Below are 25,670 nucleotides of genomic sequence, written 5' to 3'. Positions count from 1 at the left end.
TTGACATTTTTGAAGTTACACCTGCGCAGACCATTTTAACATACGTGCGTAATTTGTGTTGTTTACAGTAGATTATTACATGAGGATTGCACCGCGAGCTTAGGTCTATTGTTTCGTGCTATTTTTTTACAACTTTCGAGGTGGATTAACCCAGCAACAGTGCATCAATGGACTTAATTCAATTTTTGGCGATGAAGCTCCATTAAAGACCAGTGTTTATCAATGGTATGGTGAATCCATTCGAGGTCGTAGATCACTTCAAGACGAATATCGTGAAAGTTATCCAAAATTAGTTGTTGTTGTTCCAGAAACGATTTATGCTGTGAGCGAACTGATATCGCAAGCTTGTCATGCAACTTATCGTGAGGTTGATGCATAAGTGGGACTAGCGTACATTCAATATGTGATGACCTAAAACCAAAAAGGCTTTTGTCGATTAGTGTAGAGTAAACAAAATATCATAGCGGTGCTTCGAAACACGTATATGACATCGTGATAGGTGATAAGGGGATATACATATGTGCATGAGCCCAAAAGTAAACAGCAGTCGACTGTATGGGTGTTCCAAGATGAGCCAAATCCAACAAAAATTCCAAGCAAATGGTAGCTTGTTTATTTGGAACAACTGGATACGTAGAGCAGTAAATTCTGATTAGTGCAGAACTATATATTTTTTTGCCAGTTGTCTCTTCAGAAATCAGGAGGATCTTACGCCGAAGGCGAATCACTCTTCATCACGACAATGTGAGGTCTCACACATCAAAGCATCGCTTTGTTGAGTCATCCGCAGTATAGCCGTGACTTGACTTCTTAAAAAATAAACTAAAGGTTAACATTTTTCGACACCTGAAGAGGAGTTGATGCGTTCAGAAGGCACGTTTTGGAGATACCTCAATCAGAGTGATAAAAGAGCTTCAACAATTGCTTCAAACGCAAATGCAAAAATGTATAGATCTAATTGGAGAATATTTTGAAAATCAATAAAATGAATTTCAACGATTAATACTTGTTATTGTTCTCTAATACGAAATACAAAAGACAACCCTCGTAGTACTGGGCGAGCCACAAAATTCATCAACTAAGAACCCTTCTTCACTTTCCTTTTTATATGAAAACAATTTCACCTGCGCATATAGCAAATAAAGAATATAGTTTTTGTAACGCTTTTATTTTTCTTTAGTAAAAACTAACTAATTTTCTGTGTATACAAGTTCAAAAAATTAGAATATAATTAGCACTACGGTAAACTAAAATGTATTTAAATGCTTTAAAATGGGATATATATAATTTATAATCTCGTCCAAATGAATTAGCGATTTGGATATTTTAATTCAACTTGATATATAATTTTTTAAAAAACCATACGCTATTAGAGTGATAAAAAAAAAAACAATTAAACTTGCTGATTTTAGGTTTTTTAACGGTAAATCAACAATTTTTTGCCTTTTCCTTCTAATATTTATGCTTAATAAAGGATATTTTCAAATGAATGACGATTAGTTAAACTTATTTTATAATATGTATGTATATGTTTGTTAATGCAGTATGTCGCAATTAAATTGCTAATCGGTTTTACAAATGAATATGCTGATTGTTAAGACAATACTTGCTTATTTGCAGATAATATTTAAAAATATTAATATATACATACATATGTATGTAAGTATATGTATATGTTACACAAATCACTTCCGAAAATCTGAATTCTGCAAATATGCAAACAGAAATGTATTGTTTTATATTCGAAAGTTAATTGTGCCTTTAAAATACAAGTTCATTTCAGTTTGAAATTCAATACAAAATTGCTGATAATTTTCTAAATTGTCATAATTTTTTATTGAGCAGAAAATCAAGTTTTCCACTCACAACATTAAGGGACTATACCAGTATGACGCATGAAAAATTAAGCGATTTTTTAAGAGAAAGTACGCGATTGAATATTTCAAACTTCTTTGAACGTATTAAGGTATATTTTCAGCTATATTTTAAGATTTTTTTTTTTACAAAAATGTTAAAAAATAACGGTGTTATGGGCTCTCTTCGGAGGTGCCAAAAAAAAGTGCCCCAACTGCTGGCATGATTCCGGCCGAATGAGTAGCTCGAACAAAAAAAATTGAGAAGTTTTTTAAACTTAAAAATATTTCCTATACAGTGAACTACGATCTTTGAAAAATATCAAAAATTAAGAAAATATTAAAAAAAAAAAAGTTTTTTAGGTAAAAAATAGATGTTTTTAATGCCAAATTGACAATTTTCAACCAATCAAAAAGAACGTAGTCTATTGTATAGCAAACATATTCAACTATACCCAGTTTTGAAGTCGATCGCTTCTGCACATTCGTACTCGTTTCGAACTTTTGTTCGAAATTTAAAAAAAAAAGTGTGCAGAACTTAAATTTGTTTTGTAAAACATTTTGTGTATATTTTAAATTCGTATAATCTAAAGAAAGTTAGTACCTTATCAAATATATTCAGGTTGCGAAGTTTTTTATTAAAAAAATTTTGAAATAAAAATTAAATTGGCACCTTTTAATCCTGTTGTTGAGATTAAAAGCGAGATTTTCATTTTTTAATAAATTTTTATTTTTTTTTTTTTCAAACGTTAAACCAGTTATTATTTAATGCATTACTTGCAACCATGAATATATTGAATGATTCTTTAATTAGATTTTCGAAAAGCTATAATTTTAACTTAATAACTGCACTTCGAACATAAATTTGAAATTTACAAAATATTGAAGCAACCTCAATGTGTTTAATAGATAACTTTTTTACATTTTGAGTTCAAAAAATTTATTCTTTTTATATTCGAATTTAGAAAATCGATTTTATTGCAATACTAAGCTAATAGCTTTATGTAATAAGTTTAAAGGTATTTAAACGTTCTTATGTTCGAAATTTAAAAAATGTTGAAAACACTTAATATTACACGCAAAACATAACATAAATTTAAATTTCAACATATTTTAATGTATTACACAATATGAATTTTACAAGTATTTTAATTGCAGTTTATTCCTTATGGCTCATTTGCATTTCTTAAATTGAAATATTCTGTTACTTTTCGCACACATGTTCGTGAATATATATGTATGTGAGTATGTATTGTCATAACAACCAACGCATATTATTCGCCACTCGCCTACTCCAACTAGTCACTTTTTGTTTGACATTTGATATGAACGTTTATTTCCGTTAAGCTCAAAAGTGTGACGCTTTAAATTTGACGCAAAATAATATTTGAAATAAAAAAAAATACTGTAGCGCAATAGAACATTATAGAGCTAGCGTTCAAAATGAGCCATTGCGCATAAAATCGCCATAACAACACGCACGTCGCCACATATACATATATGTAAGGTGTGCGTGCGTGTATAGTGTATGCTGTGCGGCATTAATGCAAATTATGTTTTCAAAAAGCGCGGCGTAAAGCACAGTATGAATGTATATATATTCTTAGCGAATATATATACATATATATATGTATAATAAACATTAATATACTATATAAACACTATGTAATGCATGCTGTTTGTGTATGTGTGTTTATGTAGGACTGCGTGTGTACAGCGGATGGGCCCACTTATCGAATTGACGTAACCTTTTTTGTTGTAGTTATGCAGTCACTGATAAATTTGCGCGCAAGCAAATGACCTTGGCATTTAACAGAACAAAAACAACGATATATAGTAATAATAATAAGCTTTGAGCGTTAATAATCGAGTGCTCGTGTGGTATATGGTATGTTCACTAGAAAGCGTGTGAGTGTAAACAATTTCTCTTAATTTTTCTTTTTTTTTTGTAAATATTACCATCAAATGGTTATGCTAAATAATACAGTTTTTGCTGATTTGCAATGTTTGTTGTTGTAGCAGTACAAATTGGCACAATAATAATTTTAAATTTTTTTAATGCAATGTATGTATGTATATGTATTAATGTATATGGTTATGCGTGAAAAAAGAAAAATTTATAATGTGGCATATAACAAAATCTCCACAAAATTTCTTTTAGACAAATAATGAGCACAATTTTACCTTTTTTTTACTTTTAGCAACTCAGGCTTCAAGACTTATGTTTTTATTTCAAGTTTTTTATGTTTTTATAATATGAAATTCGTATTTTTTTTAATATAACACTCTTTTTGCTTCGTACATTTCGAACATGAGCAATAGTTATTGTTATCATTTTAGTGTTTTTTAGATCCCCCTCTTCCCGCGCACAAACTACATACATACGTATGCGTGTGTGTATGCACATAACACTACAAGCCTAAATTACAATAACAAAATGTAATAAACTGAAGACAACTCTTTTTACCATTGAGCTCATGACGAGTGCATGACGCTGACGACGGCCTCGAACAGCCATTCGTGTAACAGTTTTAAAAATAAGGCATACTTCTTGCTTATTCCTTCCCCTGATATAACTTCTTATACATATGTACGTATGTAGAAACTTGTAAATGCCGCGCACACGCGACATTTTTTTACAAATAACACACTCTCCCTTTCTATCTTTCTCTCACTGTAGTTAAATTGCAGTTATTTGCGATTTGTGAAACATATGTTGTTGTTTTTTCTTTGTTTTTTTTTTCTTTGCTCTAAACTTAATTAACGGCATTTACATATAATTGAAATAGTTAATTTCTCTTAGGAAAATAAATAATTATATGCATTGCTAATATTCGAATTTGACGTATCTCAGAAATTTATAATTATGTATACAATATGATGATTTTTGTTCATTACATTTGTGTTTTCGCTTATTTTGTTTTGTCTTCTCCGTAATACATAAAGTACAAGTATCGATTTGGTGTCATAATAAAAAAAAATAGTTATATAAAAATAATATACATACATACGTTGGGGCAACTTAGAGAGCATACAGCAATGCCCGCAGTTATGTTTTACATTTCTTTTCTAACAACTACGTGGTAGCATTGCCAACTGTTTTTACATACTTTCGTTTGATTTACACGCTTTTAAATATATGTAGGTATGTATGTGTCGCTTAGTAGTTAGTACATTTATATATATAATACGTCGATTTAATGTGTACAGCTATATAATAATGTAAAGTTTATCGTCGTGTGAGGCCTGTTACTGGTTTCGGTAAACCGCTACGCTTCATGTTTGTTGTTGTTGGCGGGCGCAAACCAGATGGCTTCGGTATGCCCTTTGAGCCAGTGGTGAACTTAGTCAGATTCAAGGTATTTGTATTTGTTGTATTACTAGTTACTTTTGTTGCTGTATTATTAGTACTGTTCGGTTTTCCAGCAATTAAGCCACCATTTTGTATGCTGCCGCGTGACGAAGCTGAAGACATGCTCTGTAAGAATAATAAATGTATTATTATTTAAACAAAAAAATGTTAACTTCGGCTGCAATTAAGCTAAAGATCCTTCAAAATAAAAAGTTTTCCATACAAGAATCGGGTCAGTTGGTATGACAGATATATGTAACAGTAGTTCGATCTATATAACTTGATCGGCGATTGTAACGCTGCCTTGGATAATATCTGTACCAAATTTCGTGAAGTAGTCTGTCAAATAAAAAATGTCTCTATAGAAGGATTTCTGCTGATCGGGTCATTTTAAATGATAGACGTATGCTATAGTTGGCCGATATGAACAATTTCTTCAGAGAATATAGTGTTGGCATGAACAATAGTCCACGCCAAATAGTGAAGATATCTTGCCAAATAGGAAAATTTTCCATTCAAGGACTTGATTTTTATCGGCCAGTTTGTTTGCCACTTATATGTAATTACGGTTCCATGTCGGTGATTCCGCTAAATAGGCAACTTCATGGTGGAAGTGGAAGTGTTCAAAATTTCAGATCGATATCTCAAAAACTAAGGGACTAGTTCGCGTATATACAGACAAACATGCAGACAGACGAAGATGGCTAAATCAACTCAGCTCGTCATGCCGAGCATTTATATACATATGTACCATATGTATATATGTGAATTTATAGGGTTTCCGACATTTTCTTATTGGGTGTTCTCAACTTCGTGGCAAAACGAATCCGAATGTCACAAACTTAATATGCCCCTTCAGGGTATAAAAATATATAAATACTATAATTAAGTTACATACATCGGTGGGCGAATGTCGACCGCCATCCGAGTCGATGTCGTTCACTAACGGCGGTTGCGGTAGTGGTGGCATACCCTTAACGGCAAGACTGTTGAGACTGTAGTAAGCGGAGGAAGGACGCACTAAGCCGGCACGTTTGACACCAGGCGCACGCAGGCCGGACACCAATTTGGGAACTTTGAAGACAGACTCGTCGGCCTGTTTATGTAGAATTTACAAGTTAGGTATAAGCTTGTATATGGAAATAAATATTTATACATTTACCTGCTGAGGAAGTGAGGAGTTCGACGACAGACCATTTGCAATGCGCTGAAAGTATGCAAATATATATTTGTATGATTAAATCGAAAGTACAAGTCACGGCAATCAAGCTTACATCATTGGGAGCACCAGCGCCTTCATAGACGGTTGGTTTCTTCAAACCGAAACTATTAGCGCGTGGCCCGGGTAAGCCAGTACCGCCATTAAAACCAAAATTGCTTGATAAATTGTGGAAGGACTTCGATTTTGTGCCCATGGGACTTTTCACCTCGGCTGTTGTTGTGGTTTTTAAAGGTTGTGCGTTACGACTATATTTAGCGGGCTCAACAACAACTGTTGTTGCATTGATGTGCTGAATGGTATTTAGCGCGGCATGACTGACGCTAGCAGTAGGTGGTCGTATACCGAGTGCTGTAGCACGATCCAAGTCGCCAGCCGATGTTGCTTTCACGACAGTCATCTTTTGCAAACCCGATATATATCGCGGACGCGATCGTGAACGTAGCCGGCTAGGCGGTACTGGTGGATTTTCAAGCTCCTCACTGCTGCCGTTAGCTGTTGCAGCCGTTAAAGGCGCGCTAACTATTTCCGGCAAATTAGCAACATTTGTTAGTTTGTCTTTCGGCTTTTTGTAGGTAAGGAAATTCGGATTTATTTTTGAAGCGTTTGTTGGACGCGTAAGGGTGCTTTGGCTATCCGTGCACAACTTAAGATTATGCTCAGTTTCAATTTCCGATTTGTTGTTGTTAAAGACAGTCGTACCACCGTCGGCAGTAAGCGAAACGTCGTCATCAATACAAGGCACATTCACTGCTATTAAGTCATCACCGGCATTGCGTGATTTTACGATTTTGATTGTTTTGAAGCGATCACGATCACGCTCCCGACGTTCGGAGAGTTTATATGTGCCCACACCGTTATAATTCGCAACCGCTATGGTGTTGCTATTTTCAATTGCGCCTTCAGTCTTGCCAAAATTATTTTCTTGCACCTCATTTTTACAATCAGTCTCTTGTTTTGCTACTGCGTCAGCTGCCGCGCAATCCTCTTGTGCACTATCATCTCGTTTATGCACGGTGAACGAGGCACCCAGTGAGCGTGATGGCGATTGCGTGTTGCTGCTACCGGCGGAAATCGTTGAGAGATTTATATTATCATAAAGACGACTGCGCCGACTAAGCAACCGTTCGCCTGCGCCGCTGACATTACCAACGCCACTGGCCGCCAACGAAGATGCTGCGGAAGAGACGGATATTGACGCGGACGAGGGTGAGGGTGACGATATGCCAGAAGGCGCTGTACTATCGCTGTTGACGCTAGCAGCTGCATCCGCATTGCGCCGTTGTTCGTATGCGTCGTACGTATGCATTTCTGTTGGCTTATCAGTAGTATCGTCAGTTTTATGTGCCTGTTGCGAAGTTAGCGCTTTTGTTACAGTTGTGGTGTCGCGATGAAAACGTCTTTTTATTGTCTCCAATGATTTCTTCATTTTCATATGCTCCGCATTGACTTCCACTTTGCTGAACTCCTCCAGCATATCCTCGAATTCCTGATCGTTATTGCTAGCTAAAAGCTCCTCTTCGGCATGCGCCAATTCCAACACATTCTGCATTTGTATGTCGGCTGCGCTATGCTGTAGCACTTGTGTTTTTGCACCGGGTTTCTCGTAGGTCTCATTCGGATTTTCAATATCATCTAGCATTTGTTCGATACTCTCAAGTCGCGGTAGCGTGCCGGAAAATGTTTTCGTATTCACTTTTTTTACATCACACTCTTGACCGAAAATTTCACTCAGCACACGTGTGGCAGTGGCATTCAACTGCTCCGTTGCAGCCACTATGGGCGAGAGATTCACCTCATCCGCATACAATTTCGACGTTGTTGGTGTATTTAGTTGTGCGCCTGCGTTCAGACCCGCAGCATGTGGTGTTGATTCGTAGAATTTGCGTGAAGTTAAAGCTTCCGCCATATTTTCCGGTGTCTCACAACGCGTTTCCGCAGCTAAACGTGCATCTGGTGTTAACTGTTTGAATTCGTATGTTGCATTTGCTTTATTCGGTATACAAACAGTTTCATCCATGTTCCAGGGTCGTTTGAAAGTTTCATTAGCTGGTTTTGTTGGCATGGCTGGTGCTGCATTATCATTACCATTAATATTGTTCTCACATAGACTACTCTCAACCAGTTGGAAAGTTGTATCGCTGATCACCTCATCGCTAAGCAACATTGTACGATGCATAATGTTGCTTTTGCTTTCCGGCGCACTGTTGTCAAACACACCCACTGGGTGTGCATTTGGTGCTGCTATTATACCGTTACGTTGTTGTTGCTGCTGATTGTCCTCTTGCATGCTCTCAGTGGAATTATCCATTGTACTGGAACCTGACGCAGTTTTACTAAAAGCGAGCGATATATCATCGATCTGGCAAATATGTGAATCTTTTATTAGTGTTCCATCACCCGACAGTGTTAACGATTCTAATGCTTTACGGTCGCGTATCATGTCACTTAAAGTATAACCATCATTGGTAGCCTTATTCGCCAAGTTGAATAATTCGCTGCCATTAAGTGTCGGTTCGTTGAAATCAAGGCTTTGAGTCGATTGTAGGAAGTTAATGTTCGTGAAGTCGGCAGATGTGATTAATGAGTTATTCATGCGTTCCATTGACATCTCCATGGAGGAACATATGGATGATGGCGGTGAGGTGTCTTGCAGAAACGACTTATGCATTGTTGTAACAAGACCACCTATTTCTAAATTAAATGCGGGTTGTGGAGTTGCGATTGTGAACTTGTGTTGCAGCTGTTCATGGTGTGTGGGAAGCACCGTCTGTACGCCATTGTTTCCGGAACTGTGAGACTTAAAAACGATATAAAAAAAGAAGTTACAATTACGTTAACTAATAAGATTATATGTAAAAGTAATTAAAATGTTAGGCATAACGATTTTAGTGCTTAAAATTTGTGGATATCGACACAAATTATTGTTATTGAATAAAATTGATGTATGCTATTTGGAGCGTACAAATTTAGATCGGTCAGTTTGTAGGGCAGCTATTTGCTATAATGGTCCGATCCGAGCAATATCTTCAGATATTGTACCATTGCCTTACACAATAATCCAAACCGTTCCCACGGCAGTCAGAGTCCGTTTTTATCCTGACAAGGATTGTAAACTCGGCACCATTCCTCGAAATTACTTCAGGAAAGTGCTGTGGCTATGATGATCCGATCTGAACGATTTCTTCCGATTTCTTTGGAAAATAATACATGCCAAATTTCGTAATGATATCTCGTCATTTTGGTCATTTATATTTTTATTATTATGCTAAAGTGATTGTTGTTTTTGTAACGGTTATCTAGTCTGTGTTAGAGTCTTAAGTTTTCATTGAAGTCATCTAACGGTAGGCCCTGGAATCGAGCTGTTTCGACGGGGTCGGACCACAAAGAGAGGGCCGCCAGATGTAACCCTACACATCTGACGCCGCTGGGCATGCAAAGAGGTGGTAAGAGTCATGCGGGACATATATTTAATATGTCTGATCAGCTATAGTGGTCCGATATGGATGCTCCCAACAAAGCTTCCTGGGGAGAAAACGACGTGTGCAAAAATTTATTTCGACATCACGATGATCTAGCCCGCAAATACACAGACAGACGGACAGAGAGGCAGACATGGCTAAATCGACTCAGCACGATATTCCAGGGTCTCGACATTTTCTTCCGAATGTCACAAACTACGTAGCAAACTTAATCTTCATAATTCAGAGTTCAATTCCATAATATACCTAAGAAATACTTACGAAATGTTGCTCTAGATTTTGCGTTGACTTCCTGCGAGGTCGAGTAAACGTTCTTGAATTTAGTTTGTAGGCTAATAAATTATCACCAAGAATTACGTACATTTATCCATGCCATTAGCGTATGTCGGAAATATTTAATACCACCAGCACGAGCGTATGCAGAAAAAAAAACAAAACAAAATTATTAAGGCCCACCATATAAGGGGTAGTACAACTTCTGCAAAAGGGAACCACAACGGTACACTATTTTGACCAATATCGTGTTTGCAAGCTTATGTAGGTGTTCGTGTATATGCATTAATGGATCGCCGGTTTGAATGCAAGAAATAAAAAAAAAAAATATTTTATAGCAATATGTAATTGAGTGAACTGTAAAACACAGTGGGCTTCAAGGCCAAATAGAAAAATTATACAGCAAAAGACAATTATAATATATTATATTTGAAGAAACTACGAATGCGTCATTGCTTTCAATTTTAAAATTGTTGGTAATAATTATTGCAGTGACGGTGTATTTGTTTTGCACGCATAATCTGAAAACATCTGTATCTGCAAACAATATTATCATTACGCATTATTGCATATACACAAATACCACACAGAAGCAATGGGCCGTTGTTATTTAAATGAAGCTTTACCAGTTTCTTACCTTGCTCTTGTTGATACTGTGCTGGTAGAAGACAATTGTTGCTTTTCCATTGCTGCAAAATATTCGAAACGTCATCGTGTGTTTTATCTTCCAAACAACTGTGTACGCCAATCAATAAAGAGAAAACAAAACAAATATGAAGTTAATTGCCTAAGAGCTAGTTTTGTCGTATACGTACATAAAAGAATCATCTTTTAGCGCTTCATCGATGTCCAAAATATCCATCGCTCCAATATTTAAATTGAACTGCTTATGTTTGTTTAATATTTATTTTATGTGTCGTCACTTTAACGTCACATCCACCCGTTACAATTTTCAGTAGAGGGTTTTTGCTACTGCCTTGTATATTGTTTCGGTTTATTTACTTCCTTACGTATATTTTATAAAACCAAACGAAATCGCACAATCTTAAAAGAAAAAAAGAAAGCTACGACGAAAAAATACTATGGTTATTATTCCCTTTCTCAAATAGGTGAGAAAAAATTTGGTTACTCATTCATTTTCAAAACGTTTGTTTACAGAATTTTTACACAATTTATGCAAATATTATGCAATTTCCAATTCCAATGGCACTTCTGTCTATTTCTAGAAGTAATTATTTGATTTCAAACTAATTATTCACCTTTTTCTTTCATCAACTGAAAATATGCAGCTCTCCCCAAAAGTTTTATCCAGCTGCTCGTTGGGCGATGACAAAGAACTGACTAGTGGTGAGCTTAAACTATTAATCTGTTGCCTAGAAATTTATCGATTGCCGTACTCCCTATTATCGATTATTAAAATTACTTGCAAATAATTATTTATTGAAAAGCATTATTAATAAATGTACAAGTGTTATACAAACGTAAAACTAACAATTTGACAACATTTTTTTATATAAGGTCAGAATTTGGAGTATTAAGACAAACTGTTAACAACACGTTATTTTTTGTGTTTGATGGAATCTAATATAAAAAAAAATGTAAATGCCTAAAAGGTGAAATTAACTGTTAAATTTTTAAAATAACAGACAATACTCGTACTTTGTTTAAGGCGGAAGTACAGTTAATCCATGTTTTATGATTGGTTTTGATGAAAAAGTAAAAATCTATGATATATTGGTAGATTTTAGTATGTTATTTGAATGATATAATGTTACTTTTTTATGGAGAAATGGCAGCAATTACTGCAGAAAAAGTTAAGTTTTGGTCCCCTCAAAACTCGACTGGATCATTTGAAATCAAAAAATTAAAATTTTAAAATTGGACAATCGCTTTACCCTGATAAGGAGGTGGAAAATTTCGAAATGTTTCCCTTTTCGGGAACTCTTTTAAAGTTTTGACGCGTTTTGTGCCAGAAAATCTATTTAGGTGAGTTGTGGGAAAAACGATTAAAAGTATTTAAATCCGAAATAAAACGTGCATAAGACAGGTATTAAATAACTTCTATTTTTTGCTTCAATCGACTTAGAATTGTGGGACAACATTCGTGAGATGTAATGCATTAATAAAAAACGAACTCTACTCCCCTTAAGTCCAACAATAATTCGTTTTTAATTTTTGTACGGAATAATTTTGGTAATTTAAGTTTTAGTTTTTTCTTACACAGGCAATATTTGTATCTGAATTATTTGTAGCGCATGAACACCCCTTATATATGTACTTCGTTTACATTCCACAAGCAAATAATAGTGCCATCTCTTTCACTCTTGTTAGAAGTCGAACATGTACATAATTGATAAGGCTGTATTTATTTACTATTTCATTTTTTGTACACTATAGCGTTTCTACTGGTCCTTGTCTTTGTTTTTTAGACACCTTTTGACAACGCGAATAGTTCCAAAATCCACATATTCACCTTTTATTAATTGAAAGTAGCTGAACTCAAAAGTATTACGGGACAAGTTGATTACAAAAATTTAAAAGCCGCTAATTTCGGATATAATAATAAAAAATCATAGCATTTGTGAATTTATTGATTACTCGGTGTTTTCAGTACTTGGTTTTTATAAAAATAATAATTTCCTTAAAGGATCGACCACGTTGTAGAAATTAAGTAAGTTGCCATCATAATGGAAGTGGGTTACAGCGTGTATAAGCAGCTGTGCGCAAGTTAGCGTCGCTGCCTTGATTGCATTAAGTAAATTGTTCGAGAAGTAGTGGTCCTTTTTGGGAACTACACGTTTAAATTAGGTTTAAATGTTTGAACTATAACGAAAGTAAAATGTAAAGCACAAAGTTGTGGTGGTGTTAGAAAATTGCCACAATAATTTTCTCCATTGAGTAAAAATATGTGTGAATAGATGTACATTAAAAGTGTAAATGCTTTTGTCGTCGGAAAATTGGAAAAAAAATGTGACTACCGCTGCTATCAAGAACGTGGCTGTTGCGCGTGTTTTCTTACATATATGTATAAAAGGTTCAGGTAAATTAATCGCTATTTACCATCGGCATATAATACCAAATGATATTCGCTAAAAGTAAAGAAAACAAATATTTAGAATGGCTTAAAAAAACGAGCAATGATATATTGATTAAAAATACATACTTACATACACATGTATGTTATGTTAATTGTGTGCTTCGAAATAACGAGTTAAAAGCTTTATATTCTAGTTTTTGCAATGCAAAAATTGCTCACTTTGTGATTGACGACAGTCTTTGTTTATGAGATGATGTTACAAGGGGGTTTTTTACGTATCATCTTCGCTGTGATGCCACGTTAAAATTACTGAGTTGCAAATATGTGCATCTGTATGCTTTGATTACATCAAAGCGCAGTTACATATGAAACAGAGAAAGTTTACAAAACCTGTTGCCTCACAATTTATTTTCATCCTATTTTCTTTAACGGCATTTACAACATACCGAAATTTAAGTTGAATAAAATTTAACTTTGGGCCTGGAAAAATACCGCTTCCGTTTTTCCAAAGCAATTGCAAAGCAAAGGTGGTCCGCCAAAAATTGTAAACAGTGAACACTGAAAATATATTGTGTAAATTTTCTTGTGAAATAGTTGTACTTCGTATAATTAAAACACACACAAATTATATCGGAAATAATCACTTCATGAAAACGTACATATGTATATGTCATATACTGTAAAAATATAACTCGATAATATAATGCATTAAATATAATTTTTTGCAGTTGGTGATTGCCTAGATTCAAAATAAATTATAAACAATATGGCTCGAGGACATCAAAAGCTGCAGTCTCAAGCTAAGGCTCAAGAAAAGCAAGCAAAAATGAAAAAACAACAAGGCCATAGTGCCAACGATCAGAAGAAGGCAGCACAAAAGGCGCTCGTTCATGTGTGCGCTGTTTGCAAGGTACAGTAAATAATTTTTGATTATACATGCATAAATACTTATTCATCATATATAATTACAGTCTCAAATGCCCGATCCAAAAACGTACAAACAACATTTTGAGAATAAGCATCCCAAAAATGAAATGCCACCTGAATTAAAAGATGTGTAAAATTTGCTATGTTTTAATCATTCTGGCTGCAGTTAATATAATCGATATTGATACTTTTGAATAAATATTGTAGAAACAAAGCCAGCAGCTACCCATAATTGACGAACATGTGCATTATTGCTAAAGCAACTAAAAGGTCTGCTTTTGCGATAACATAGCTAATTTTTTTGTATTTGTTTTGTAGAGTTGTAAAAAACACTCAAACTATATTTTCTTTTTTATGTTAAATAATTAATAAAAATGTAACCCAGACGTATCAATTATGATGTGTAAATTTTGTAGCGGTCTGCATACCAACCAATATGAAGTTATTTACTACTGCCGTACTGCTTCGATTCAGTTAACTTCAAATGTGGTTAACTCAAATTAATAGTTCTTAACATTGATAAAGCTGTTTGATTGTATTTTTTTCATATATATATAAATACAAACATATTACACAGAATTACGATTTTTTAAAATTGCAAGATTATATTCGTAGATATATACATCTAAGATTAATAATAGCAAAAGGCAAAAAATATATTTAGTATTGTATCACTCAAGCATGCATATATACATACACAATTTTGTACTATATAAATTGCATATTGATATAATATAAGCAATTACTCCCCGCATTGGCTCATATTTTTCTCCTGTGTAAATTTGCCTTTGTATTTTAACGTAGAAAAATTATGTTGTAATTGATTTATGAGGAAATTCAATAAATATTATTTAAAAGAAATTTTGTCGAAATGCTCATTTTAAAAATTTTCCGTTGTGTTAAATGCTATGGCAGTGTCATATAATACAAAACTTAAAGAGAATACTTAAAAAAACAGTGAATAAATTACTTCTTGACTTATATTGAAGGCCATAAACTTAGACTCATGCCATATTTTGGTTAGCGTCAGCTAAAATTATATTAAAAACCTCTACAAATGTGATATGTGTATGTGATATCAACTCAACCGAAGATAAATATGTAAATATTGACTTGATGTGGAAAACGTCAACCAGAAATCGGAATTTATTACATTCGGGATATATATATATATATTCCATTCTAATTCCGCGCTAAACCACGTAATTTTTAATAAAACTTGTCGTTTTAGTTTCATTAAAATATAACACATTTTTGTCCAACCTGAACGGTTTAAATATAGATGGAATGGAGGAAATCATTATATGTACACCATATTGGTGAGAAAGAAACGGACTGATTGCGTTAATTTTTACACTCGGTAACTTAATTTGAAGCAATTTTATATATGTACATATGTACTTATAAATAATACCCATTGACCGACATATTCTGCAAAATACTTGTTAGAATAACGAAAATAATTATAAGTACTATATAGTAGTTGGAGGTAATACTGACTCGATTTCTATCTACCATATATTGTTTTGAACGGTTTGAGAGATATGTACATTAAATCTATTAGAGGTCGGGGCCAGTTTTCAGGCCCCTTGCTACTACGATCCTCTGCGTTTATATAGTTCTATATCTTAATTTATGCTTTAGTTACGCCCATCTACGAACTCGTCCTTACTTTCTTGCCAAAAAACATATGTATACACCAAATTTCATTAGGATATCTAATTTTTTACTCAAATTACAGCTTGCACGGAGGAACGAACGGACAGACAGTCACTCGGATTTCAACTCGTTCTGATCATTTCATTATATATTGGGTAGTCGAAAAAGTCTTCGTATTTCTAAAAAAAACTTTTAACTTATACCCACGAGCTAGTCCCTCAGTTTTTAAGAAATCGTTTTGAAATTTTTTTTAAATTTTGCGTCATTTTCTTTTCAAGAAGCTGCTCATTTGTCGGAACTGCCGATATCGGACCACTATAACATATAGCTGCCATAAAACTGAACGATCGGAATCAACTTCTTGTATAGAAAACTTTCACATTTGACAATGTATCTTCACAAAAGTTGGCACAGGCTATTTTCTAGGGCAACAATGCAATCTCCGAAGAAATTGTTTAGAACTAACTATAGCATATAGCTGCCATACAAACCGAACGATCGGAATCAAGGGCTTGTATGGAAAACTTTCGCATTTGACGTGGTATCTTTACGAAAGTTGACATGGATTACTGCTTAAGGTAATAATATTATCTCCGAAAAAATTGTTCAGATCGGATTACTATAGCATATAGCTTCCATATAAACTGAACACAATACTAAAATAAATGCACATGTGAAGGGTATACAAGCTTCGGTGCAGCCTAAGTTAACGTTTTTTCTTGTTTTTTTTTTTATATTTATGCAAGTAAATAAATAAACAAATTTGTACCATTTTAGTCTTTCGCGAAATTCTTCATTATTTTCGCTCATTTTTGAACAACTGTAGCTTTTTCAACTTCCACGAATTTAACGCTATAAACACTATATGGTATATATGAAAAGACTTTTTCGACTATCCAATATAACTATATCTAATTCGATTAGTTTGGGCTATATATACAACCGTTAGGGGAACAAAACTAAGAGTATTATAATATTAAAACATTTCCTATTATATCACGCTCACTCGACAGTGTGAAAATGATTAAAATTGTATGATAATCTGGGCCACTCTCTAAATAACATACATATGAGAGTTGCACTGCCCACCTTTAGGTGGAATACTATATCTCAAGAAGTACTAGACCAATTTTAACCAAATTTGGTACAATAAGTTAAACCGACGTTTTTATGCTACGCGATGAAAATGAGCGAATAAATAGTGCATTTATAGTATTCCATATTGAAATCGGAAGATATTGACCCCTTATATCGCTCAATATGTGGGTTATCTTAATAAATTTCTGAAATTTCTAATGGCAAAAAAACATTTCTGAAGTTTGACAGTCCCTCTTCGGATAAATCTGGTGATATCGCCATGTACTGTCTTTCCTGGTTTTTAGGTTCTTCTTCTTCTTTACTGACGTAGACACCGCTTACGCGATTATAGCCGAGTTAACAATAGCGCGCCACTCGTTTCTTCTTTTCGCAACGTGGCGTCAATTGGAAATTCCAAGCGAAGCCAGGTCCTTCTCCAACTGATCTTTCCAACGGAGTGGAGGTCTTCCTTTTTCACATCTTCCCTCGTAACGTCGACTCATCAGATGTTGTTATAGCAGAACAGGAAATCATCGACAGAGGACTTTAGTCCTTAATTGCCTACTCAGTCTAAAGTAGCACCTGTTGGAAAGAGTTATTCTGCGTTGGATTTCGAGGCTGACATTGTTGTTGCTGTTAATGCTGATTCCAAGATAGACGAAATTATTTAAAACTTCGAAGGTATGACTGTCAACAGAGACAAAACCCAAATGCGGGAAGGACTGACTTCGTCAGTTGAATGTGGAGTTGCATTGCAACCTGGTGCCGGAGCCAAAGCACGGCAGAGGTTTTAGATGGGTCTCGAACCCTACCAAGGTGGTTAGTGTGTCCATTCCACACTGCCAATTGGTACTGAAAATGCTTAGCATTCTGAAGGCGCTGATCAACGCTTTGCTTTTGAGCGCCATGGGGGTAGGGCTGTCGTCAGCAGGTACCCACGTTAAACACACCGGACGTTGTCAACAGACACGTGGGAGCCTAGTCGCGAGTGCGACGACTGTTTGTCTGATGACAGGAGTTATTCGTCTTGCCTTCGTTCCTTGCCAGACCCTAGTCTGGAGAAAGCAGAACTAGCGGCGCTTGTGTGTCGATTCTCTTTTCATGGGTCTTTTCCCAAGATTGGGCGCATGGTGAATATCGAGTCGGTTGCTGATTTTCCAGGTCAAAAGCCACACTGATAAGATCCAATCAGTTTGTTAACAGTGGGCTTTAATCTTTCGCACAATACGCTCGATAGAACCTTACGTTTGCTCCATCGTCATCGATTGGAGAATCGGGTTCGCTTTCTCCTGGTGTTATGCTTTCACTGCCATTCATCAGGCTTCCGAAAATCAGTGGCTTCGTTTGCAGCCGTGCGTAAGGAGCTGAAAAGGCCGTCCCACAGTGTTCTCAGAGGCAGGAGTGCAAGCTAAGTAGAAATTCGTTCAGCTGTCTGTTGAGATTGCAGCTTCTCGAAGCTGAACATTCCTAGTGCTTGTTGATGGGCGTTTTTTGCTGCACAGAGGCGGGTATCGGATTAGAACCTTGGAGCATATGCACGTCTAAAACATTGAAGACGTGTCTTCCGTCTATGACAACTTTATCGATCTGGTTGGTGGCTTTTTCATCCGGAGACAGCTAGGTAGCTTAATGAATTTTTCTATGCTGGGATCTAGATAACCATATTTCGGGTCCCGGCGAAATCGATCAGCCTCAACCCATTTGATAATGTTTCCTCGTGGAGGTTGAATTTACTGACTGTTGTGCCAAAGATACCTTTCGTGCCCTGCCTGGCGTTAAAGTCGCCAAGTACGATTTTGACATCGTGGCGGGGTCCAACATCTTTGGTCACATCATCCCTCTCTTCCATCGGGGCGTAGGCGCAAATCAGCGATATGTTGAAGAACTTCGCTTTGATGCGGATTGTGGTTAGATGTTCATCCAAGTGGGTGAATGGTAGTGCTTGGCGACGAAGTCTCTCTCCCACCACGAATCCAACTCCAAATTTGCGCTCCTTTATATAGCCACTGTAGTAAATGCTACAAGGACCTACTAGCCTCAGTCCTTATGCCGTCCATAGCATTTCTGCCTTCACTCTAACGATGACATCAATCAGCTGGGCAGCGGCACCTTCCTCATTGAGGGACCGGACATTCTAGGTGCATGCCCTTAAATCGTAGTCATTATTTAGTTTGCCCTGGTCGTCATCAAAAGGGGGTGTCTCATCCAAGGCTGTTTTATGCTATTTCATTGGTAGTATTTTTTACGTGGTGATGTTTCGCCTTCTAACTGAAACTCGCCTTCAGAGGATGCTTGGTCAAGGACCGGAAGTCGTGAGCTGCTTGAGCCATGGTGGTGTGAGTGGTGGTGCGTTTTCATTGGTCGATGTTATTTCTACTTTACGCGTCCACACTTACAGTCTGTCAAGTAAGAGCGTGGCCGACTTTACCGACAGTTAATGAAAGATTTCGCTCTTATTCCTTCGCGAGCCGACAGAGGGAAGCTTTGTCCTTGATGCATGGTCAACAAAGGTTCAGTTGTCGTTGATCTTTTGAAAGAGAATCGCGTTAAACGCCATGAGTGCTAAGTACGCGTCGGGCTACGAACCTGTGTTCTTTTACATCCACCCGAAAGGTTCCAAAATATCGCAATCAGCGGCTGCTAAATACAATATATGAGAAAGTCGAAGGCATTTGTACAGAAGTCGATACAGCGATATATAGTGGCTAAAAATGTCGATGATTTACCAGAACGTGGTTCGATAGGAAAGGTTAAAAAAAGATGAATAGTGCATCAGTTTTCGCGGAATTCTACTTTAACACTGCGACAAGGACAAGCAAAATTAAAGGCAAAAGGTTTAGATATATCCTACGAAACTATCCGAACCCCTCTTCATACTCATGATCTGAAATGGCGCAACCCAATGAAGAAGCCTCTGTTGACTAAAAAGTTTGTGACAAAGCGACTCGCTTTGGCGTATGAGAATATTGATAGAGATTTTGAAAATGTCATTTTTACTGATCAATGTTTTATATGACAACGTTCTGTCCTCACCGAGCCATATATTAAACAGAAGATTCGTGGAAGACTTTGAAGCAGTTGTCTTACGAAATTCGTCGGATCTGGAGATCCTTGCCACTAGAATACGCCGTCAAATTAGTAGAAAGCTTGCCTCGGAGATCCAGGCAATTATCGACGCCGTTGGTGACTGGGCGCATTATTGACTAAACTGCATCATTGTTTGTAATGTGTACATTGTAAATATAAATATGAAAGTTTCATAAAATATTTTTTTTTATAAATTAACACGACCACGCTCTTACTTGACAGACGGTAACACAGTCGTACAGAAATACATTTTGTCGCTGTTCTGTATAAGTTGCAAATACAAATATCGGATAATTGTGTATCGTTTACAATTACATTTTTAACGCATATCAAATTCCAAGTATTGTTTTTGAAAAAAAGCACATTGAAGTGGTTATTTCCACCTTTGATATCATTCCTTTTATATTGGTATATTAGAAATTTTAAAGTAAACTAGCTGACCCCGCAGCCGTTTTCCTGCGTGAAATTTTAATGTTTTGAAATGAAAAGAAAGTTGAATTTACATATATTGTGTTGAAAATCATTTATTTGCGATTTTTCTAATTTTTTTTTTTAACGTAGCGCAGCTTGATGAACAAAATTTTTTTGGTTTCTTTTCTGGTGCGTAAATGTTCAGAGAAGATGGGTTTCGAAATCGTGAACACGCCACGCATACATATCTGGCCGTGTGAAAAACGCATTTCCAGATTTATCCCACACTCTTCTAGCTACTATCCTTCTGTCCTGTTGATTGTCATTTCAAATGCAATTTACCTGGAAACTGAATAGGTTTGAACTGAAATGGCAAATCGTTGGAACTCAAAAGAATTCGTAGAATCAAGCATTCTGCCCCCCTGTAGTCGATAGCTGCGTCACAATCAGTCGGGTTCCATTGCACAGTTTCGGCGCATGAAGATTGCGAAACATAATAATGACAGGTTCAACTTTGAGACGCAAATGATGCTGCGGCATACCAAGCCTCTCCAAAGAATTTTGAAATTCCACTGGATAATTCACGATCATTGTCAAGACGATCGGAATTTGCCCATTTCCAATCCGTAGCGAATACGATGTAAAATCTCATCGGCAATGTAATTTTTTTCGTATCCCGTAAGTGACGCGAATTTGAAGGCTGATATGTCGAAATGACCATCGCGAAAAGTGTGCGAACTTCAGTAGCATGCGAAGTAGCTATCGAATCGTCCATCGTTTGATTACATTTATTATCATGTTCCAGCAATTGTAATTGCTTGCATGCTTCTCAAACACTCTACCATTCACAGTGCGCATTGACTCAAATGAAATTGAACCACGTACATTTATCAATAGCAACCGAAGGTAGTAGCAATCGTCGTTTTTCGGGTGGATTATGTAAATTCGTCCTAAGGAATTAATTGAGAACACACCTGGATGACAATCTATTGGTTGGCCTTGCTTTCTGCGTACCTATTTCTTTGGCGATGCATTCCATGCATAATATCAAGGCAGTGACAAATTGAGCAATGTTCTCACAAACGAATCACTGACGCAATTTGAGAAAAAACTCGTCAATGTCAATGTTAATGTTGTTGAAAGTGTTTCCGCTGGCTGTACTGTATTCTCTGGGTTGAAAAACACTCTTTAGCCATTCTCCAAATGAACTGCGAAATGCACAACAGTCGGAAAAGTCGATTTCACCAAACTACATTATCCATCATTGGCATGAGTTTTGAATGTGAATTAGACAATAGTAGCCAATATGGTACGATCCATATGTTGTCGACTTCGATATTCACTACTCTAAGTTGAATGGTAAATGTCCTGCCATTGCCGTCTGATGAGCTACGACGATGGAGTGGATATCCATCATTTCCAGTTTGCGTTTCCGTAAGAAAAGCACGTGGATAGTGTTTCGTGCATTTATTGCAAGTGGGATTGTGGTGTCCGCAAGGTCCATGCACCATGTTGGTTTTCATCGCTTCGTAGAATAATGGATCTTTCTCTGCATGAGGAATTTCCGCAGAAATGATTTCATCAATTTGATCTGGTGTAACTACCATCCACATCCGCACCATTCAAAGAAAAAAGTGTGTCGTGCGTGGGGCAAACCTCTTTTTTGCAACTCAACAGAGTACATCCAGCATCTGACTGCACCATACTTGTATATACAGTACATTATTATCGTGATGATCGCTTGCTGATTGACAGCGATCCATAATTCTACACATATGTCTTCGCATCCTGGAGTCTCATGTAGTTCGTTTGTCTTGGGCTGCCATACGTTTGATGGCAAAAAGAACGCCGACCGATATTTAGCGCGATGTCTTCCTTGCTTCGTAACAAATTTCAATCTGTAATTGATCACTTCGTTTGAAACACACATAAAGTTTTTCACCTGAATAATTTTCAATAATTTTTCTTTTAAATAGCCGGAATAAAAAAGTAAGCGACCGAAATTGAACGATTCAAATAATTTACAAATCAAAATATTGAAAAACAAAACAAAACAGAACTGTATGAAAAGTTACTTTTTGGAAAATTTCCAATTTTTCGACGTTTTCCTTATGAAAAGGTAAATGATTTTTTTATACATATCTAACCCTTTCCAGATCCACAGCGAACAACTTCTGATTTCATGAAGAATTGGTTCCGCCGTTCTCGAGCGTTTTTAGCGTTACTAACAAACAAACAATCATTTTTACTTACATAGATGTACAGATGTATGTACTGTTTCGTTTGCACATAATACGGAAAACGTTTGTATGGGAAAAAGGAAAAGGCTGTTTATTAGGGGTTCGTTGCAGAAGACTTATTTGTTGAAATAAAGCTTTAGAGGACGCACTCGCAGAGTCAAAGTCAGTAGGAAATATTTCGTGATACTTTTATTCGTATTTTTTTTTTGTATAACTGTTTGATAACAACACTTTTAGTAACTATATAAGGTGATGGTTTAGTTCAGCTCAGAGATGTGTGAATTTGAGGATAGCGGGACAATTTGGTCTATTGTCATTCAACCCAGTACGCATTTTATGAAATACACAATTAATCAAAGAAGGTTAATAAGAACAGGTTATTGTGAAATTTCCACACTCAAGTTGCACTACAATAGCCTGAAAATATCACTTGAGCCTATCGTGCACACACATATAGAGATTCACTCACACAGAAACAAAGACACAATGGGCACACGAGTATTGTCCGAAATTTGTCACTCTGTCGCAATACTCAAAATGACAACAAAGTTGTACATCTTTAATTCACATACACAGAAAAAGGCCTTCCAGCTTTGACTCTTTCAAGATGCATCAGCCAGCAGGCGTTCTGCCATGGTCTTTACAACAACAACCCTCAATTGATTTGAACCGAAATCTTGCTCAAGAGCTATGCGCATCTGCTGTGATTCGTGTGACGACGATAGCAAAAGCTGGTCGGCGAGAGAAGCGTTTGCGTCATCAGCAATGCGCCGAGATCCACTTTGATCTTCGGCGAGTTCTTATATTTTACAGAATTAGTTTGTATGCTTTATCAAGTAAACGATTTGCCATTCGAAGCTACTTTTCAGCCGCCTACAGTGGTGAGATTGTTAATAAGTGATTGTGAATATTTTAGTTGTTATTATGGTCCATATGTACATGTATGCCAATTTATTTGTCAAAACAAAACCGAATTATTTAGATATTAATAGAGAATAGACTCGGCTCTTTTCCTGTACTTCTTCACTCCAAGGGTAAATGTTATAAATAAAACTAAAGCATAAACTTAAATTTTGTGCTTCAGCTTACGTTAAGCTGGGTAATGTTATATTTATATAAATTTAATAAAAGATCTTATACTGCTTGAAGTCTATTAAGGAAAATATAACCGAAATAGCTGACCTTGCGTTGCGAAAGTTGAACATTTCCTGTGCAGACTATACTATAAACGCTCAAAATTATGCAATTTTTGCTGTCCCTAATTCCAACGAATTTGATCGGATATAACTCCGGATTCGTTTCAGTTATGTCGATCTGACTGTTGTTTGAGTCACTTTATACATTGTGAAGTTTTCATCGAGATATCAAGTTTATAAATATATTTATGAAATTTATCACCGCAGTTGAAGATATGGTCAAAGATGCCTTTCAGGGACAGCTCATCATGCATTCTTTCTGCAAATTATAAATTCCTTTAGAAAAATTTTCTAAAAATTCCTGCAATCTCGTAGATTTAATTGAATAATTTCTATGAAATTTTTTTTATAATTTATGAGTGGTTTCCGGTATTTAATTTTTTATTTATACATCTAAATACCTACAATTATGAACATGAAAAGTCACACATTAAATTTGCCATCGTTAACCGGTGAAGTAACGGCTTACTTTAAGAAGCGTCAGTCATTAGGACGTCAAACAAGGCTATCAATCCATTTTTATGGCGCAATTATCTCTAGAATTAACTGACTAGTAATGTTCGTTGTTCTACCTTTAAATTCAACACAGTGCATTTTCATAGGGTAACAAGTAAGGAAGGGCTAAGTTCGGGTGTCACCGAACATTTTATACTCTCGCATGATAAAGTGATAATCGAGATTTCATTATCCGTTATTTACACATTTTTTTTTATTTTGTTGTAAAATTAATTAGAATTAAATTCTGAGAGATTTACCGATATTTTCGGTGAAAAATTAGGTTAGGTTAGGCACTGAGTTCTTCGTGTTCAATATCAGGGACCTTGAAAAGTTATAGTCCAATCACGACAATTTTTCCACAAGGGATACCTCAGCTCAAATACCGTATTTGTGTAAAGTTTTATTCCGCTATCATCATTGGTTCCTAATGTATGTATTATACAGAGAAGGCATCAGATGGATTTCAAAATAACGTTATATTGGAAGAAGGCGTGGTTGTGAACCGATTTCGCCCATATTTCGTACATGTCATCAGGGTGTTAAAAAAATATTATAAACCGAGTTTCACTGAAATCGGTTTTAGTAGTTCCTGAGATATGGTTTTTGGTCCATAAGTGGGCGACGCCACGCCCATTTTCAATTTTTATTAAAAGCGTGAGTGCAGCTTCCTTCTGCTATTTCTTCCGAAAAATTTAGTGTTTCTGACGTTTTTTATTAGTCGGTTAACGCACTTTTAGTGATTTTCAACATAACCTTTGTATGGGAGGTGGGCGTGGTTATTATCCGATTTCTTCCATTTCTGAACTGTATATGGAAATGCCTAAAGGAAACGACTCTATAGATTTGGTTGACATAGCTATAGTAGTTTTCGAGATATGTACAAAAAACTTAGTAGGGGGCGGGGCCACGCCCACTTTTCCAAAAACATTACGTCCAAATATGCCCCTCCCTAATGCGATCCTTTGTGCCAAATTTCATTTTAATATCTTTATTTATGGCTTAGTTATGATACTTTATAAGTTTTCGGTTTCCGCCATTTTGTGGGCGTGGAAGTGGGCCGATTTTGCCCATCTTCGAACTTAACCTTCTTATGGAGCCAAGAAATACGTGTACCAAGTTTCATAATGATATCTCAATTTTTACTCAAGTTACAGTTTGCTCGGACGGACAGACAACTCTACTCGTCACCCTGATCACTTTGGTATATATAACCCTATATCTGACTCTTTTAGTTTTAGGACTTACAAACAACCGTTATGTGAACAAAACTATAATACTCTCTTTAGCAACTTTGTTGCGAGAGTATAAAAATTTTAAGGGTTGATTATCGCTTAGGCATATGGAAAATAGATAGTAGCC

General features: G+C 36.0%; 2 protein-coding genes across 5 annotated transcripts; one reads left to right on the top strand and one right to left on the bottom strand.

Annotated features, from left to right (window-relative positions):
• Positions 1–1,383: 1,383 nt before the first annotated feature.
• LOC105222539 (uncharacterized) lies at positions 1,384–11,137 on the bottom strand. Its single transcript, XM_019989072.3, has 7 exons — positions 10,995–11,137; positions 10,817–10,914; positions 10,168–10,238; positions 6,480–9,224; positions 6,368–6,412; positions 6,104–6,301; positions 1,384–5,331 (listed from the first exon to the last, which is right to left on the bottom strand). The coding sequence occupies exons 1-7, from the start codon at positions 11,039–11,041 to the stop codon at positions 5,083–5,085; spliced, it is 3,453 nt and encodes a 1,150-aa protein (XP_019844631.2). The 5' UTR covers positions 11,042–11,137; the 3' UTR covers positions 1,384–5,082.
• A 1,503-nt stretch (positions 11,138–12,640) lies between these two features.
• On the top strand, positions 12,641–15,004 carry LOC105222536 (zinc finger protein 706). Of its 4 annotated transcripts, none has more exons than XM_011199894.4 (3): positions 12,641–12,850; positions 13,945–14,126; positions 14,188–15,004. In XM_011199894.4, exons 2-3 carry the CDS (start codon positions 13,983–13,985, stop codon positions 14,275–14,277), a joined length of 234 nt encoding a protein of 77 aa, XP_011198196.1. In that variant the 5' UTR covers positions 12,641–12,850; positions 13,945–13,982; the 3' UTR covers positions 14,278–15,004. The 4 variants fall into 4 exon arrangements, with proteins under 4 accessions (XP_011198196.1, XP_011198199.1, XP_011198197.1 ...); XM_011199897.4 differs by lacking the exon at positions 12,641–12,850 and adding an exon at positions 12,941–13,219; XM_011199895.4 differs by lacking the exon at positions 12,641–12,850 and adding an exon at positions 13,731–13,871.
• The last annotated feature ends 10,666 nt before the right edge of the window (positions 15,005–25,670 follow it).

The sequence above is a fragment of the Bactrocera dorsalis genome, chromosome 5, assembly GCF_023373825.1.
Source record: "Bactrocera dorsalis isolate Fly_Bdor chromosome 5, ASM2337382v1, whole genome shotgun sequence".
Classification (NCBI taxonomy): Eukaryota; Metazoa; Arthropoda; class Insecta; order Diptera; family Tephritidae; genus Bactrocera; species Bactrocera dorsalis.
Note: the sequence above shows the minus strand (reverse complement) of the source record. Positions and strands in the feature narration are given on the sequence as shown.

What these genes read in the sequence shown, in the direction of transcription:
- LOC105222539 (XM_019989072.3), bottom strand. Translation starts at nt 11,041, where the DNA reads ATGGATATTTTGGACATCGATGAAGCGCTAAAAGATGATTCTTTTAT. An exon ending in AAAATCTAGAGCAACATTTC is followed by an intron (nt 9,225 to 10,167) that starts GTAAGTATTTCT and finishes ATCGTTTTTAAG; the next exon opens with TCTCACAGTTCCGGAAACAA. An exon ending in GTCGACATTCGCCCACCGAT is followed by an intron (nt 5,332 to 6,103) that starts GTATGTAACTTA and finishes TTATTCTTACAG; the next exon opens with AGCATGTCTTCAGCTTCGTC.
- LOC105222536 (XM_011199894.4), top strand. Translation starts at nt 13,983, where the DNA reads ATGGCTCGAGGACATCAAAAGCTGCAGTCTCAAGCTAAGGCTCAAGAA. An exon ending in ATGTGTGCGCTGTTTGCAAG is followed by an intron (nt 14,127 to 14,187) that starts GTACAGTAAATA and finishes ATATAATTACAG; the next exon opens with TCTCAAATGCCCGATCCAAA.